This window comes from Photinus pyralis, unplaced genomic scaffold, assembly GCF_008802855.1.
Source record: "Photinus pyralis isolate 1611_PpyrPB1 unplaced genomic scaffold, Ppyr1.3 Ppyr1.4_LG5, whole genome shotgun sequence".
In the NCBI taxonomy this organism is placed as follows: Eukaryota; Metazoa; Arthropoda; class Insecta; order Coleoptera; family Lampyridae; genus Photinus; species Photinus pyralis.
Genome location: NW_022170596.1, coordinates 38,888,341 through 38,902,511, shown reverse-complemented (window position 1 = coordinate 38,902,511; position 14,171 = coordinate 38,888,341). Strand labels below are relative to the sequence as shown.

The 14,171-nt window shown below is 35.6% G+C and overlaps 1 protein-coding gene across 1 annotated transcript; it reads right to left on the bottom strand.

Annotated features, from left to right (window-relative positions):
* Positions 1-4,723: 4,723 nt before the first annotated feature.
* LOC116170736 (cytochrome P450 4V2-like) lies at positions 4,724-12,534 on the bottom strand. Its single transcript, XM_031487241.1, has 12 exons — positions 12,153-12,534; positions 11,903-12,103; positions 11,643-11,828; positions 11,247-11,593; positions 11,125-11,193; positions 10,905-11,076; positions 10,681-10,860; positions 10,474-10,634; positions 5,746-5,750; positions 5,622-5,693; positions 5,127-5,224; positions 4,724-5,073 (listed from the first exon to the last, which is right to left on the bottom strand). Exons 1-12 carry the CDS (start codon positions 12,313-12,315, stop codon positions 4,910-4,912), a joined length of 1,818 nt encoding a protein of 605 aa, XP_031343101.1. The 5' UTR covers positions 12,316-12,534; the 3' UTR covers positions 4,724-4,909.
* Between the last annotated feature and the right edge of the window lie 1,637 nt (positions 12,535-14,171).

Below are 14,171 nucleotides of genomic sequence, written 5' to 3'. Positions count from 1 at the left end.
TAGATTGTTGAGGGGCCGGCTTCTTTATTAGTGCAAATCAAGGTTCTTATTCCGAATTCGGTCGACTTGCTGTGTTGATTTTGTTCGACATTGAGATTTGAGACAAAACAAATTGAGAAAGAGGCACAACCACGCAGTTGTTAATTTATTATAGCTCAATTAGAATCACATAAAACGTAGCCTGTGGAACATATTTATCTATCTACCTGAGGGTCGATAGTAGACTACCATGTCATTGTGAAATGTAATTATCACAATTTCGCAGAAATTTTTTTTACCGTATCATCTACCAGTGAAATTTAATTCTGCGTATGAGAACTTTGACATTTTTAATAAAAAATCATATCTTTATTTTGATATGTGCTGCTAGCTTAAACTAATGGTGACGTTTCATTTGTATTTCTTCTTCTAAATGAGGTCAATTTGAAGACGTACCGCCCATTGATTATAGTACCTAATAGAAGAGAAGATAGGAAGGTACGAAGGTACCATGAAACTAAACATAGTCATAGTGAAACACAACCCAAGCTTTATATGTTAGTGCATCCTCAAGAAATAGAAAGCGACCTATCCAACAAGTGGAAATTTTTAATTTAGGTTACATAATAAAAAAAGGTTACTAGATATGTCTTGTTTAAATATAATAAAATAGGTCATTTCATAACACTGATATTTTAAACAGCTTCTAAGATTCATTTAAAATCTATTCATTGGCCCATATGAATAAAAAGAAGCATATGCTTATACTTGCAACATTCAAAGTAAATACTCGTAAGTGCTCCTTCGCACTTAGCAGCGCTGCTAAGCAGAAGGACAGGACACAGTGCAGCGCTGCTAAACCATGCTAAACAGACCAGTATGAAGGGGCAGTTACGAGTATTTACTTTGAATTTTGCAAGTATAAGCATTTGCTTACTTTTATTCATACGGGCCATAGTTTCTTATAAAGTACGTCGTCAATGGCAACGTGCTTTATACACTACTTAAACTGCTCCGCTTAATTTTTCGTCCCTAATGTTGTTGATTCTGTTACCATGGTTACTACCTACGCCAACCTTGAGAAACGTTTCTCCCTTATGATAAAATATGCTTTAATGTTATAAAAAATCTTGAAGTGTTTTATATTTTAAAGGACTCTTACACCTCGCTCCCTTCGGTCGCTCCGATTTAAATGGACATCGTCCTTTAAAGTATCTATACGCATAGTTATCTTAATAGCTATTATTTATTTATTACACTCTCTTATTTATATTTTACATTTGTACAGTACCGATGCCCGACGCAAGGTGAAGGCAATTCCTCCCTTTCCTACGATGGTATTTCGTCTTAACCTACCTTCTTAAATTACGCATTCATCATGCTTAGATGTCTTTTAACTTGGATCTAATGAACCGCTGCGCTACATTACAATCATAGTCTTAACATTTTTTTCGCAAAGGTATACTAAATTAAGTAGTTAACTGGACCTGTATTCCGACTAGATACACACTGACTCGATGACCCAGAAGCATCGCAATTGAAGTTACAGAGGTACTAAATCACCAATTTCAAACTCTAGCCATGATTAATTTCCAATACGATGCAAACAAACCAAATTTGAAGTTTTTAAACGTCAAAATTTCTTAACCCATTAAACGCTAAACTCTCCCTAAATTGAGCAACGCAATAAAAGCTGTGGATTATCTTTACAGATTACTTAATCTGCAGCGTGATTGAACAACCGGACTGCTCCGCTTCGTTAGATTCTATTACCATGGACTACCTACGCCAACCTTGAGAAACGTTTCTCCCTTATGATAAAAATAAATATGCTTTAATGTTATAAAAAATCTTGAAGTGTTTTATATTTTAAAGGACTCTTACACCTCGCTCCCTTCGGTCGCTCCGATTTAAATGGACATCGTCCTTTAAAGTATCTATACGCATAGTTATCTTAATAGCTATTATTTATTTATTACACTCTCTTATTTATATTTTACATTTGTACAGTACCGATGCCCGACGCAAGGTGAAGGCAATTCCTCCCTTTCCTACGATGGTATTTCGTCTTAACCTACCTTCTTAAATTACGCATTCATCATGCTTAGATGTCTTTTAACTTGGATCTAATGAACCGCTGCGCTACATTACAATCATAGTCTTAACATTTTTTTCGCAAAGGACTAAATTAAGTAGTTAATGGACCTGTATTCCGACTAGATACACACTGCCTCATTGTAGTTACCTGTAATGGAGACGCATTATGTTTTCTTTTTGTAGAAAAACGTTCACTCCATAAAGCGTTACAACATGTTGAACGATACATTCTAAATCAGATCCATATGCCCTATAACCAATTTCATCCATTGTTGCGGTTTGCAAACAAACATCTGTGCATCTAAAGCAAAATTAATTAACTATCATTTAATTTCATCCGTAAGTATTATAGGTTAGGTATAAGGTAGCCCAGAATTTCATCCTTCTTAGCTTCTTTAGTAGGTAACTGAAAAAACTGCAATCCTGGGATTAGTGTCTACTTCTTGCTGTAGCACACTTTTCAAATCATTAGAAACACCGATGCCTATGGTGAGACAGCCGACGATGCGAACTTATCGTTGAAAAGAGCATATCTGGATAGATTCTATCCAGACCCAGATCGCAGATCTCAAATCCATTCAGAATATTGCATCAATATTCCAAATCTTCCCAAGTTCTCCTGCACAGGAGGAAACACTATCCAAAGTTCGTCATTTTCATAATATTTCTGTACAGAAGAAAGCTCACTGGAGCTGTTACACAGTTGTGAGAAATTCAACGCGTGTTGTCCGTATTCGAAAAAAGTTAGTCAAGTTGGCGTAAAGGAAGCAGTTTTATTGCACCGTGAGGCCTTATGTCAAGGTTCTCTTATTATCAAAGTTAAATGTTTGTACCGTCCAAATAGCCACCGGTAATTCGTCACTTCATTCATCGAGCTAATGTTCTCTCTCTTTCAGGAATTTTGTTTAACGGTCTTTTCATGTGTATCGGAATAAAATGTTGGCATTGTCAATCATATAATTGTGCATTTACTCCAACCATTGTGTGACCTGAATATAGTTAATAGAGTTTTCATGTCAGATTTTTCTTCTCATGTCTAAAGGAAAGGATTTTATCAGATGTTTTAATGGAAATTTGTGTAGTTAATCCTTTAAAAGTTGATCGAGGCTACTGAGCCTCCCAAATTATTAATTTAAATCGATCTCCAGATTTTTCTTTGTTGCAGTTGCCAACAGTGTACGAGGGGAAATAATAAAAACTCTATGTGTCAATTTTGATTTGTTAGAGCTAGCTGGGCAGGTGTTTTGTGGGTGGTGTAGTTCTGCATACCGTTGCACACCGAAATATTAATATTACAGTAACATATTTGTATACCAAATTAGACTTCATATAAAAGGTAATGGCACCCCTTTGGAAATCTCGATCATATAGTATTAGCACTTATCGACCAATAACACACAACAATAAATTTGTATTATATAATCAAGTTTCATCGATTGATATACTAAATCAAAATCGTTCGCAAGAAGGTAAGTAATCCTCAAGATTCTCACCTGGAGTTTTCGTTAAGACCAAGAATCCTAACGCTACTCATCCTTCGTGTAAATTGTTACAAAGTATCTAAATCTTCATTCAGTCTCCTTTTTTAGCTCAGCAATCTCCCTTTGCATTTCCTTTATGTATATCTAAAGGATTTGTTTAACGTAGGCACTAGGAAGAAATTTAATGGATCCAGTGGACGAAGAGGTCATGACTGAATGCTAATGAAGCGATTTCCGAAAAATTATCTCAAATATGGAGATGTTTTGCCACATTTCTCTATACCCAATATTTGACGTTTGACTGCTTTTTTAGGGCCTTGTACCTATGACTTGAATTTCAAAAAGTCTTCCAAAATCAACAATACTGACGTGATGCTACATGAAAATGATTTATATTTTGATCGCTCTTACACAGGCTGTTTTAAAACGAATGATCAATTTTAATAACTTTAAACCTTAAAAAGTCGATTTTTTCAAATCAAGCCTGCTTTGTTTTTTTTCAGTTCCAAATGTAGAAAAAATTTTCATCGATCAATTACTACATTTCCCATACATACCTATCTGTTGTGCTTTTCGTTTTATTTCAGATTTTCTAAAATTGTGACCGTTATCTGCAAATATTATGTTCAATGATTCATCTGGAGCTGGTGGTAATATTCTTGGTATCGGTTCCAGGATTGCATTTCACGGTACCCAACCCCATTTCCGGGGCTCTAAATATCGTTGGATGCTATGCTACCCAATACAGTATGTAATTTTTTTACGGACCATATAAAAAAATGAGGTTGATGATGATTTTTCCGAAACGAAACGTTGTATTGAAAATCTCTTAAGGGTGTCTCTCTGTAACATCAGATGATACTTGTCACGAAGAGCACTGGCTGAATCTCCGGCTTATACTCCGATACGTGAAAGGTACGTTAAATTGCGAATTGGTGTATCCGTGCAGAGAACACCAGAAACCCGATAGTAGAAGTTTACGCCGATGCTGATTGGCCATTGATATCATCGGTCGGTAACCGGCGCGGCGCAGCCACCGAGGTGTGCGGCGCTACAATAAACTAAACACAATAATCCTAGAGGGATGAAACTGCTTTCGTCTAGCTTCCTACTTGTTCTACCATGTCGGTAAAGGAGGAGGAACAGAAATTCAATACAAGTGCAAATGCCAAATAAGAAAAATATATTTGTACAAATACCTAATTTTTGTACGCCACCCTCCCCATATTTATTAAACCAAATGTTGTTAAACAGAAGTTACAGACACCAGTACAATTCCTCTCATTAACGACGTTTATCTAGTACTTACTGTCAAACTGTAGTACTTTCTCAATTACTGGTCCTGCCTTTTTTCACAGTTTTCTTTCTCGTATGGCAATCCGAACTCCATTTAATGATACCAATACAACTTCATCTGCCAATTTGGGTTCATGCCTCGGTGTCGCAGGTAGTATTTCATAATGTTTCAGTAAAGTAACCAACACGTACTTCATTTCAAACATGGCAAACTTTTGTCCTAACAAATCGATCTTTAAATGCAAATACCGTATGTGTTATGGAACATTTTACCAATGCAATTCCTTGGACCTGCACTAAATGGAAGGTAGCTGCCCGCGACTTTAGAAGGATTAAAAAACCGTTCAGGGATGAATTTCTCCGGATCCTGGGGATGAATTCCATAAAATATCTGTTTCTTGGAATAGTCCGACCTTCTAGCAATAATACCTAAATGACTACTATGTATTTCTACCGGGGGATGTAACGGATATTTTAATTGGATGTGAACAGACTTATTTTCCATAACCGTCAGATATTCGTCTAGAATTTGTTGCTATAAAACACTGTCAGTAGATATTCGAATACGTTGTACTTATTTACCTGCACTTGGGGATGGTCTCCTAAGAGATATATGGTGAAGTTTAATGCTGATGAGGTGGTATCATGACCCTGGAATATAACATCAACGTTCATTCTATCAAAACTGGTCACTCTTTCGCACTAATCTAATTTCATTCTTATGACTTTACTTTTTCAAATTTGGCATTTGGCAACATGCAATTTTCATAAAATTCTTCGCTACGATGAATTCCATAAATGCATATCAATAATGAGGTGTTTCTTGGAATGTCCGACCTTCTACAACAGCAACATTATATCAATAATAAATGACTTATATATTACTATGCACCGTATTCAAAAGAGGACCCAGCTCGTGAAATGTAAGGAACCGGGGGATAAAGACGTAATGATTCCTTAATTACAGCATCCAAATATTTTAATTGGTTCAAATGTGAAATACTCAATACTTCAGACTTATTTTCCATAACCGTCAGATATTCGTCTAGAATTTGTTGCTATAAAACACTCTCAATAGATATTGAATACGTTTACTTATTTACCTGCACTTGGGGATGGTCTCCTAAGAGATATATGGTGAAGTTTTTTGCTGAATGACGATCAACCCTGGAATAAACGCCAAGCGTTCATTGTATCAAAACTGGTCATCTTTCGCACTAATCTAATTTCATTCTTATGACTTTACTTTTTCAAATTTGGCATTTGGCAACATGCAATTTTCATGGTTTTTGAGGGTGTCAAATGTTTAAAAGAGCCATAACGTCTTGAACTTTTTTGTTTGAGTTTTTCGCATAAACTGGCCTAAGTGGCTTAAAAAACTCTACAAAAAAGTTCGTCACAGTTTTTTTTGTGGATTTCTTAGTTTTTGAGAAGTTTTGAATTAAAAAGGTAAACTATTTATTTTATTTTTCTAAATTTGCATTTTTCTCGAAAAGTAATCATCAGAGTGTAAAATGTTAAATTCAAAAAAGATGTGTCTTGAAGAGCTCTACAAACAAGTCTTATACATTTTTGCGTCAGGTTCAAAATAAAGGCGCCAGGGGGCATTTAATAAATGTTACACTGACCAAAGATAATTGCCATGATTATATTAAAAGTAGTCGGAAAGTCAAGTTCCAATAAAAATGTTGCATTTAAATGTATAGCGGTAATTTTGGAGGAGGGGCTTCACTATTTCTGTTCAGAGAATAGACAATAACGAGATTAAAATCAAAAATTACTCACAGCAAATATCATCGTCTGTACATTGTCGTGTACTGCCTGATGCGTAAATGTTTGTTTCTTCAACTTCTCCTCTAAGATGAAGTCTAAAAACGTTAGGCTTCCGTCGCAATTGCCGTGGTTGTATATCAAATTGTGACGTTCTTTGATAATATTTTCAAAAGAACTGTATAGATATCGAAGAGCTTCTTTTTCTTCCTGATACAACTTTGTAAAGCTGTACAAGAAGTCGTTGAATAAGAATACATTAAAGCTTCTCTCCATTACCATTTTACACATAATCTTTAAACTGCTTACATACTGCGATTCCGAATTTTCCTGTGCGTTGAATGATTTTCCTAGTGCTGCTTCTGGAATTATCAAGACAGACACGAACCTGTATTTTGAATTTTAACTTTATGAAAATTTCTGATAATAGTAATCAAAACCACCGAACCAAAAAAAAGAAAAAGTACATGACCGACTTCGAATTATTGAGGATGAAGATTAGGTTGACCGAAAGCTGCTCTTCAGTTTCGTGTCCTGGTTTGTATTTGTTCCTCAGTAGTAAACGTATTAACAAACCAAAATGCAAGGGAGTAAATGTCATGCTACTGACTCGTAAAGCTGACAGCTGGCCCGTAAAAAAAGTTAGTAACAATTTCATTGACAGCAATTACTGTGTGTTTACCCAAAATCGTCATGAAACCTTCATTTCCATGCCTTCTTACTGTCAGTAAATTTTAGTTTCCCTGACAGGAGCAGAGCAGACTACGTTACTTGCCGCTTGTCGCTTTACTGGCCGCACCTGTCACTTTACCGGCCGTACTTACCAGAAATGATGTCTAATGAACACAGGGTGATAAACTTAGAAATATCAAACGAAGCCTTCCCCAACTCGCTTCTCAACTGCTTCACGAAGATGTTGCTGTTCCTTTCAAAGACAGAAATATAGTTATGATAAATATCTTTGTGAAAGGTGCGAGAAATTGCTTTCCTATGCGCCTTCCACTCTTTATCTGAAATTAATTTTGGCATTAACGTACCATGAAGAAGGTATTGGGCGAAGTTACCCCCATTTGAAGTTAACAGTCCATTTCCCAGCCAACTTCTCGCTGGGATGTACTCATGACCTTTGCTCATGACAATATTTGTTGTTAAAATGTATTCAACCATTTTACAATCCGAAATTAAAATTTTACGCAACGGCCCAAAGCGCAAGAGAACTATTTTTCCGTAGCTTGAATATTTTTGTATTAGAGGAATGAGATCTGGAACGGTTCAATAGATGGTTTTTGTAATCATTTGTATAATAAACAATAGGTTCTCACCCGATGAATTTTTAAACTGCAAGGCGTGACCCAGAACAGGTAATCCGTGCGGACTTAAAAATTGTTCGTTAACTTTGGACCATTTTTTGTATTTAAGGTATAATGCTACAGTAATTAAGAACACCACTATAAACACAAAGTGCATCGTCATTAAACTTCTAAACAAGACTAGTGATGTAATCGATATACGTAATAATGTTAAAAGTGTAGTCCTTAACCTTGAATTTTAATCTTTACCGAATTTCCTAATTATTTATTCATCTTTTTCGAAATAACATCAAGAAGAGGTGGAAAGCGTTCAGTGCCAACTACCTGTGTACGAACCTTGGTTTGGTTATTAGGTGAATTGGACCGAGAGATAAGGACAGATTTGTGCGATGATTAGTAAACGTCTGTCTCCACAATTTTCTCTTTACATAGATTAGCACAATCGTAAAACGTATACCGTAAAACGGGGCTACTACGTGCAGGTTTTGAGGTATTTTTGATCCTGGGCGCTGTATGTTTAATCGATTCGACTTGAAAAAAATCTTGGGTAGCAATACAGGTAATACCTAGAAACTACCAAAAAAGGTTTTTTTTAAGACATACCGTTTTTGAAATAAAAATTAAAAAAGTGGATGCCAAAGAAGCCCCGTGGTTGGGGTTACATTGGCATCTAAACAGAAAAATAAAAAAATAATGTAGTCCCATCGTGGGGTTACAGTGGCACCAAATTATCGTTTTAAAAAAATTTTACATGAAACATTCATATAGTTTTCTATTAAAACTTGGTCATTCTCCATAAAAATAACACCTTTATGTTTTTTTTCAATAAGTAACAACATGTTTTTGCAACATTCACAAGGTCCTGGCTTATTGTTGAGCCATTCCGAAATGTTCATACCTTCGTTTTGCTACATATTTTTGTGCAATTTCGCTGGTGTCACTGACAGTAACGGAAAAACCCCAATTTTCTACCTGGTTGATGGTCTCCAATATTTGTGTCTCCTCCTATGGGGATAGAACCATCGGATGACCTACACGGCCCACAGGTCTCACAAATAGACTGTTTTAAAGAGTTCCACCAGGAACATTCAAGCGTTGGGAGATTGTTACCTGAGACATCCTTTCCACTCTACCACCTTGCACTGCATCAGCCGACTCTTGGTTTGTATAGTTTTTATATGGCCTTGAGGGGCAATAGCCGGCTTGTCCGCTTTTGGAACTTACTTTGCTCGCTCTTGAAATTTGACGCAATATAGCAATATAGCACGCTCATAAATGATCAGATATAAAAAAAGGTGCATTCGGAATTATGTCAAATATTAGAACTGGACTACATTCACGATTGTGTATAAATTATTTTCTCTGTACAGGGTTCCCAAATTTAGCTGATTGTATGGGGTAACTCGAAAACGATGAGTAATAGAAAAAAAATTGGCATTGCATGTATTTTCTGGGATAAACTAGCCTACGGCTTTTTGTTTTTGCAAGGTGCATTTTTCCATTTCATATAATTTCTTTATTTATTAATTTATCGGAAATGTGTTTATTACAATTAATGATTGTTGCATAATCTACCGTTTTCAAAATAAGTATATGGGGCCAATTAAAAATGTTAGTATATGGGGCCAATTAAAAATGTTAATCTGATCTGATCCAATCTGATTTGTGTTCACTTTCTAATAATTATATTAAATTATCATTTCAAAACTAAAGCACACCAAGTATGATAAAAAAAAGATTCAAGTGATTCAAAAAAATTCAAAAAGATTTTTAAAAAATTTTTAAAGATCAAAAAAGGTTCAAATAATCTGTAAAAACTTCTTTCTAATCTTTTTTTAATTAAATCCTTTTAAAAGATGAGGTTATGTGTGATAATTCCTTTACTCCCCGTATACTTATTTTAAACGATTGTCCAATTTCGATTTCAACATCGAGTTTATTTCAACACAAAAATCCAGATCTCCATGACCGTCAGTCCGCCTGTCTGTGAACTCACTTCCTGCCAAACCACTGAACCGAAAGTACCTAAAGTTTGGTGCACGTGTTCTTAGGCGAAAGGATGAACAACTGAAAAGCTTTTGAAAATGTGCTTATTTTTTTATTTAATAAATTGAATTAAACGTTATCTATCAAAGTATACCAAGTGTATTTTCCAAGAAAAATGAATTTCTTCGGCGGATGGTATTTGACACAGGAAATTATTTCGCCCGCCCGCTCGTAGATTTATTGGCCCGGTCTTAGTAATTAATCTGGCTACGCTTGAGCAAAGCTCAGGTTAAATTTTTCGGTGCAAATGGCCATTAGTCTTCCCCACTGTAAGATGGAGCAAAGGGAAACCCATGCTCTTCATTTTGTATTCAGCAACCTGTTGCGAAAAGACATAATAATATCAAGAGAGTAGAAAGTCTTCTTAGCCACAAACGAGATCATTATACAACCGTTGTGTATATGTTTTTATAAACAAAAGTAAAAAATAAACCAAAATACGAGTAATTTGTTATTTACATTAATATATAAGTTGTTTTTGTTCTACAGTTCTAATTAAATCTTTTTGCCAGTCTTATACAAACACCATTCTTTGATTTAAGCACAGTTTCTCCTTTCAATATGAGTTTATGCTCTGGCACAGTTGGAAGTAACCTGTAGTGCTTCAGTATCTTCGAAACCACGACTTTCATTTCCAGCATGGCAAACTTTTTCCCTAAAAGTATAAGAACATTGAATGATCAATAGAGTCACCTAGCTACCGATGCAACTCCTGTATCCCGCACTGAAGGGTATATAAGAAGATGTAGATGCTGCCGATTGGTTTTCGGTAAGGAACCTGTTCGGATCAAATTTTTCTGGTTCGGGGTAAGTTTTAGGGCACCGATGCACCCCGTATGCAAAAATTACAATAGTCGTATTGGCCGGTATCACTTGATCACCTATTAACTTTTTTAATACGCAAATGTTACGGAACAAAATCTACCAAAGTGTAAATCTTCGACTACACGTCTGCAATAAATGGGCACAGATGGGTACAACCTTAAGGTCTCTTTTATAACAGCTTCTAGGTACCTTAACTTCTGTAAACGTCCATATGTTGCTACATTTAAGTTATGCGACCATAATATCGCTTCCATTTCTTTGACAACACGCTCCTATTAAAATTATTTATGTACTATTCTCTTTTATCAATTTAACTATACCTGCACTTGAGGATGCATTGCGAGGCAATACAATATAAAGCTGATGGCAGATGTAACAGTGTCATGGCCCTAAAGAGATTCACTCTTGATGTTGTAATCATTCAAGAAGCATAATTAATTACCGCAAACATAAACGTGTCTACTTCTTCCCGTATTTCGCTGTCGGAGATACCAACCTTTGTTTCCTTCGAATCAAGAAGCAAATCCAAGAGAGTGTTACTGGAGGCTTGTTCGCTACTTCCCAACAGTACTTTTTTTCTGAACTCTATGACATTGCGACTATATTCGTGCAAAATCTTGAGGGCCTTATTTTGTTTATAGAAATCTTTTGTAAACTGATATAGAAAATCGAACGACTTGGGAATTGATAACGATCGCCCAATGACTATTCTACACATTTCTTTCACGCTGTACACGTAATCCGATTTGTCATTACTTTGTGCGTTTATTGTTGTTCCCATTGCAGCCTCTGATAAGAAAGCGAAGAATAATATTGGTAAATGAAAATGTAGACCTACCGCAAATAATGTCCAAAGTACATAAATTAATATAAGGGTAAATATTCACTGTTCCTTCGCCGACTTTCTTTGATAGCTTTTCCAAAAGCACACAACTGTGTTTTTCAAAGATGTCAATAAAGTACTGCGATTTTTCAAAACTAAATGCTGGTGCGATTAGTTTTCTATGCTTTTTCCATCTTTCACCTACAACAAAACGCACCCTTCACACAATTCTATGATATTGATTCAAAATTCAACAATACTGAAGCATTGTTCACCTGGTGCAGTCAGTAGACCGTGTCCTAGCCAGGGGTGCGTAAATCTGTAATCGTTGGATTTGTTGAGAAGTGCTGCAGATCGAAAAATGGTTTCCAGAAGGGCGTGATCTGTAACAGACACGTTTGGGGGTTGGAAAGGTAGTAGAATTTTAATAATTGGACCATGTTGTTGGTGTAGCCTATAGAATTCGCTTATTACGTCTGGAACAAAGACCTGTAATAAGCTAACTTATTATAACAAAGAATTTACCTCCCGAAATGAACTCCAACGCATTTCCTAAAACGGGCAGGGGTCGAGCGCCATTAATCCAATCCAAATATTTTTCATTTGTATAGTAGTCTCGAAACCACTGAATTATTAATAGCATGAGCAAAGTCAAACAAATCGCCGTAATAAGGATGTACAAGTACATGACCGCGCGTTGTTAGCTTATCATTAACTGGGTGCACGGTCCAGCTTTGTCAAATTATACAAAAGGTCACAAGATTACGAGACTGTTAATGATAACTCTTGAGTTACAAGCGAGGGGAGGAACAATACTAAAGTTACATCCCAAGGCTAAAAGTGTACTTGCTTTTATTTTTGAGTATTTAAAAAAATGTGTAGAAATTTACAAGAAGTCTAACACAGCTTTAGAACGTAGTCCAGGAGGCAGCGACATTTTTTATGCACTCATTTCTATAAAGCTGATATTCTGCCATGTTATTGTTTTGATAGTACAAGTAAACAAAACGGTAGTCTACCGCGTCGGCGGTGTTGCCTAAATTTGCAACAATGTTCTGAACTTGTTAATAAATAATATGGACATGCCTTATTTCTACAAGAATGAAAATTGCACAGTAATTAAGTATACCTAACAATGAAGTATGGTAATAGTCTACCGAGCTGGAAGCGTTGCTATCACAAGTCTACCACCCACGCAAGATGAATAAAAAATTATTCAATTGAACTTATTTCTACAAAGATGAAATTTTTGTTGGAAAAAGTTGATGTCATAATAAACCAAAAAAAATTGGTCTACCGATCGCGCAAAGTTGCTAAGGTCTCGGTAGACACGCTGGAAGGTACGACTTTCCAAGCGCAGCTGCTGCACTGCTCTGCTAAAAGTACCTCTAAATTATTATATACACGGTCATAAAATAAAAATATTTCAAAAACCAACATTAACATGGGAAAAAGGTTTTTTGCAGATCGTTGCTCCCCATGATAATTTAGGTCTTAGCGGGTTTATAATGACACCAATCGTAAGAAGATTTTTTTCCTTATCTAATGATATACGTATTAGTTCATTTTCAGTTGTATTTCTCATTATTAACGATCCTCGAGATCGTTTATAATTTTGTATTGCTGTCTGTCTGTCCGTGCGTCTATTCGTCTGTCCGTGTACACGACAACTCATATCTGAATAATTTCATTGACATTCCCTATTTTGTGTCAAAATTTAATGCTAGGTACTGTTCATAGAAAGTCGTGAACAAAAGTACCAATTTCCATACGATTTTTTGACAAGAAAAGCCCGGTAATTTGATAACTATGCAAAATATTTAATTGACTAACCTGTTGAGAAGCGAGATGTTTTAGTTTTCAGTCTATGAATTTGAACGTTTTTCGTATTTAGTTTTTTCTCAAAGTTTTCAACTTGTATGTAATATTATTTCTAGGTAATTTTTGTGGTTATGGCATTATGAGGTAGAAGGGCCACCTTCTTTGTAATTTAAATCTTGAAAAAATGTATCAGTCATTTTAACGACAAAAAATAACATGGTTACCATGTACATGGTAAGCCATGAAAATTTTCTAAAGAATTGACACAGACGTAGTGGGACGCTCATTAAAATGCACGAAAAACAAACATCGCGTACAGTAACTATTTCCGCCTGCGTTTATTATAAATACCAGCTTTCCCCAGTGAATAAATTTTACAAAAAAAATTATTGACAGTTGTCGTAAACTGATATTCATTTCGAATTGAATAACGAATAATAACGAATTTTTAATAAAAAAATCCGATACAACTGAATACCGAATGATCCTCGAGACCTTCACGCATCATTTTTATAACGCGCCTTGGGGGGTTGATTCTGTCCCACCAGATCGGAATAGCTTCTAAAACACATTGTTTGAAACGGAATTAGTTTTACTTTTAAAAGAGGTTCCTAGATTCAAAATTTCGCTTAAAAATCATAACAAACAAAAAAAGACAAGATTGCGTACTTATGCACTAAGCAAATTTTTTGATTCGGCGTTAATTTTACTTTTACTCGAGGT

Bases quoted from the DNA above. Each gene is read 5' to 3' on its own strand.
- LOC116170736 (XM_031487241.1), bottom strand. From the start codon at position 12,315: ATGTACTTGTACATCCTTATTACGGCGATTTGTTTGACTTTGCTCATG. The intron at 11,194-11,246 runs GTAATTAATTAT...GAATCTCTTTAG, and splicing joins TAGACACGTTTATGTTTGCG to GGCCATGACACTGTTACATC. The intron at 5,074-5,126 runs GTAAAATGTTCC...TCGATTTGTTAG, and splicing joins AGGTCCAAGGAATTGCATTG to GACAAAAGTTTGCCATGTTT.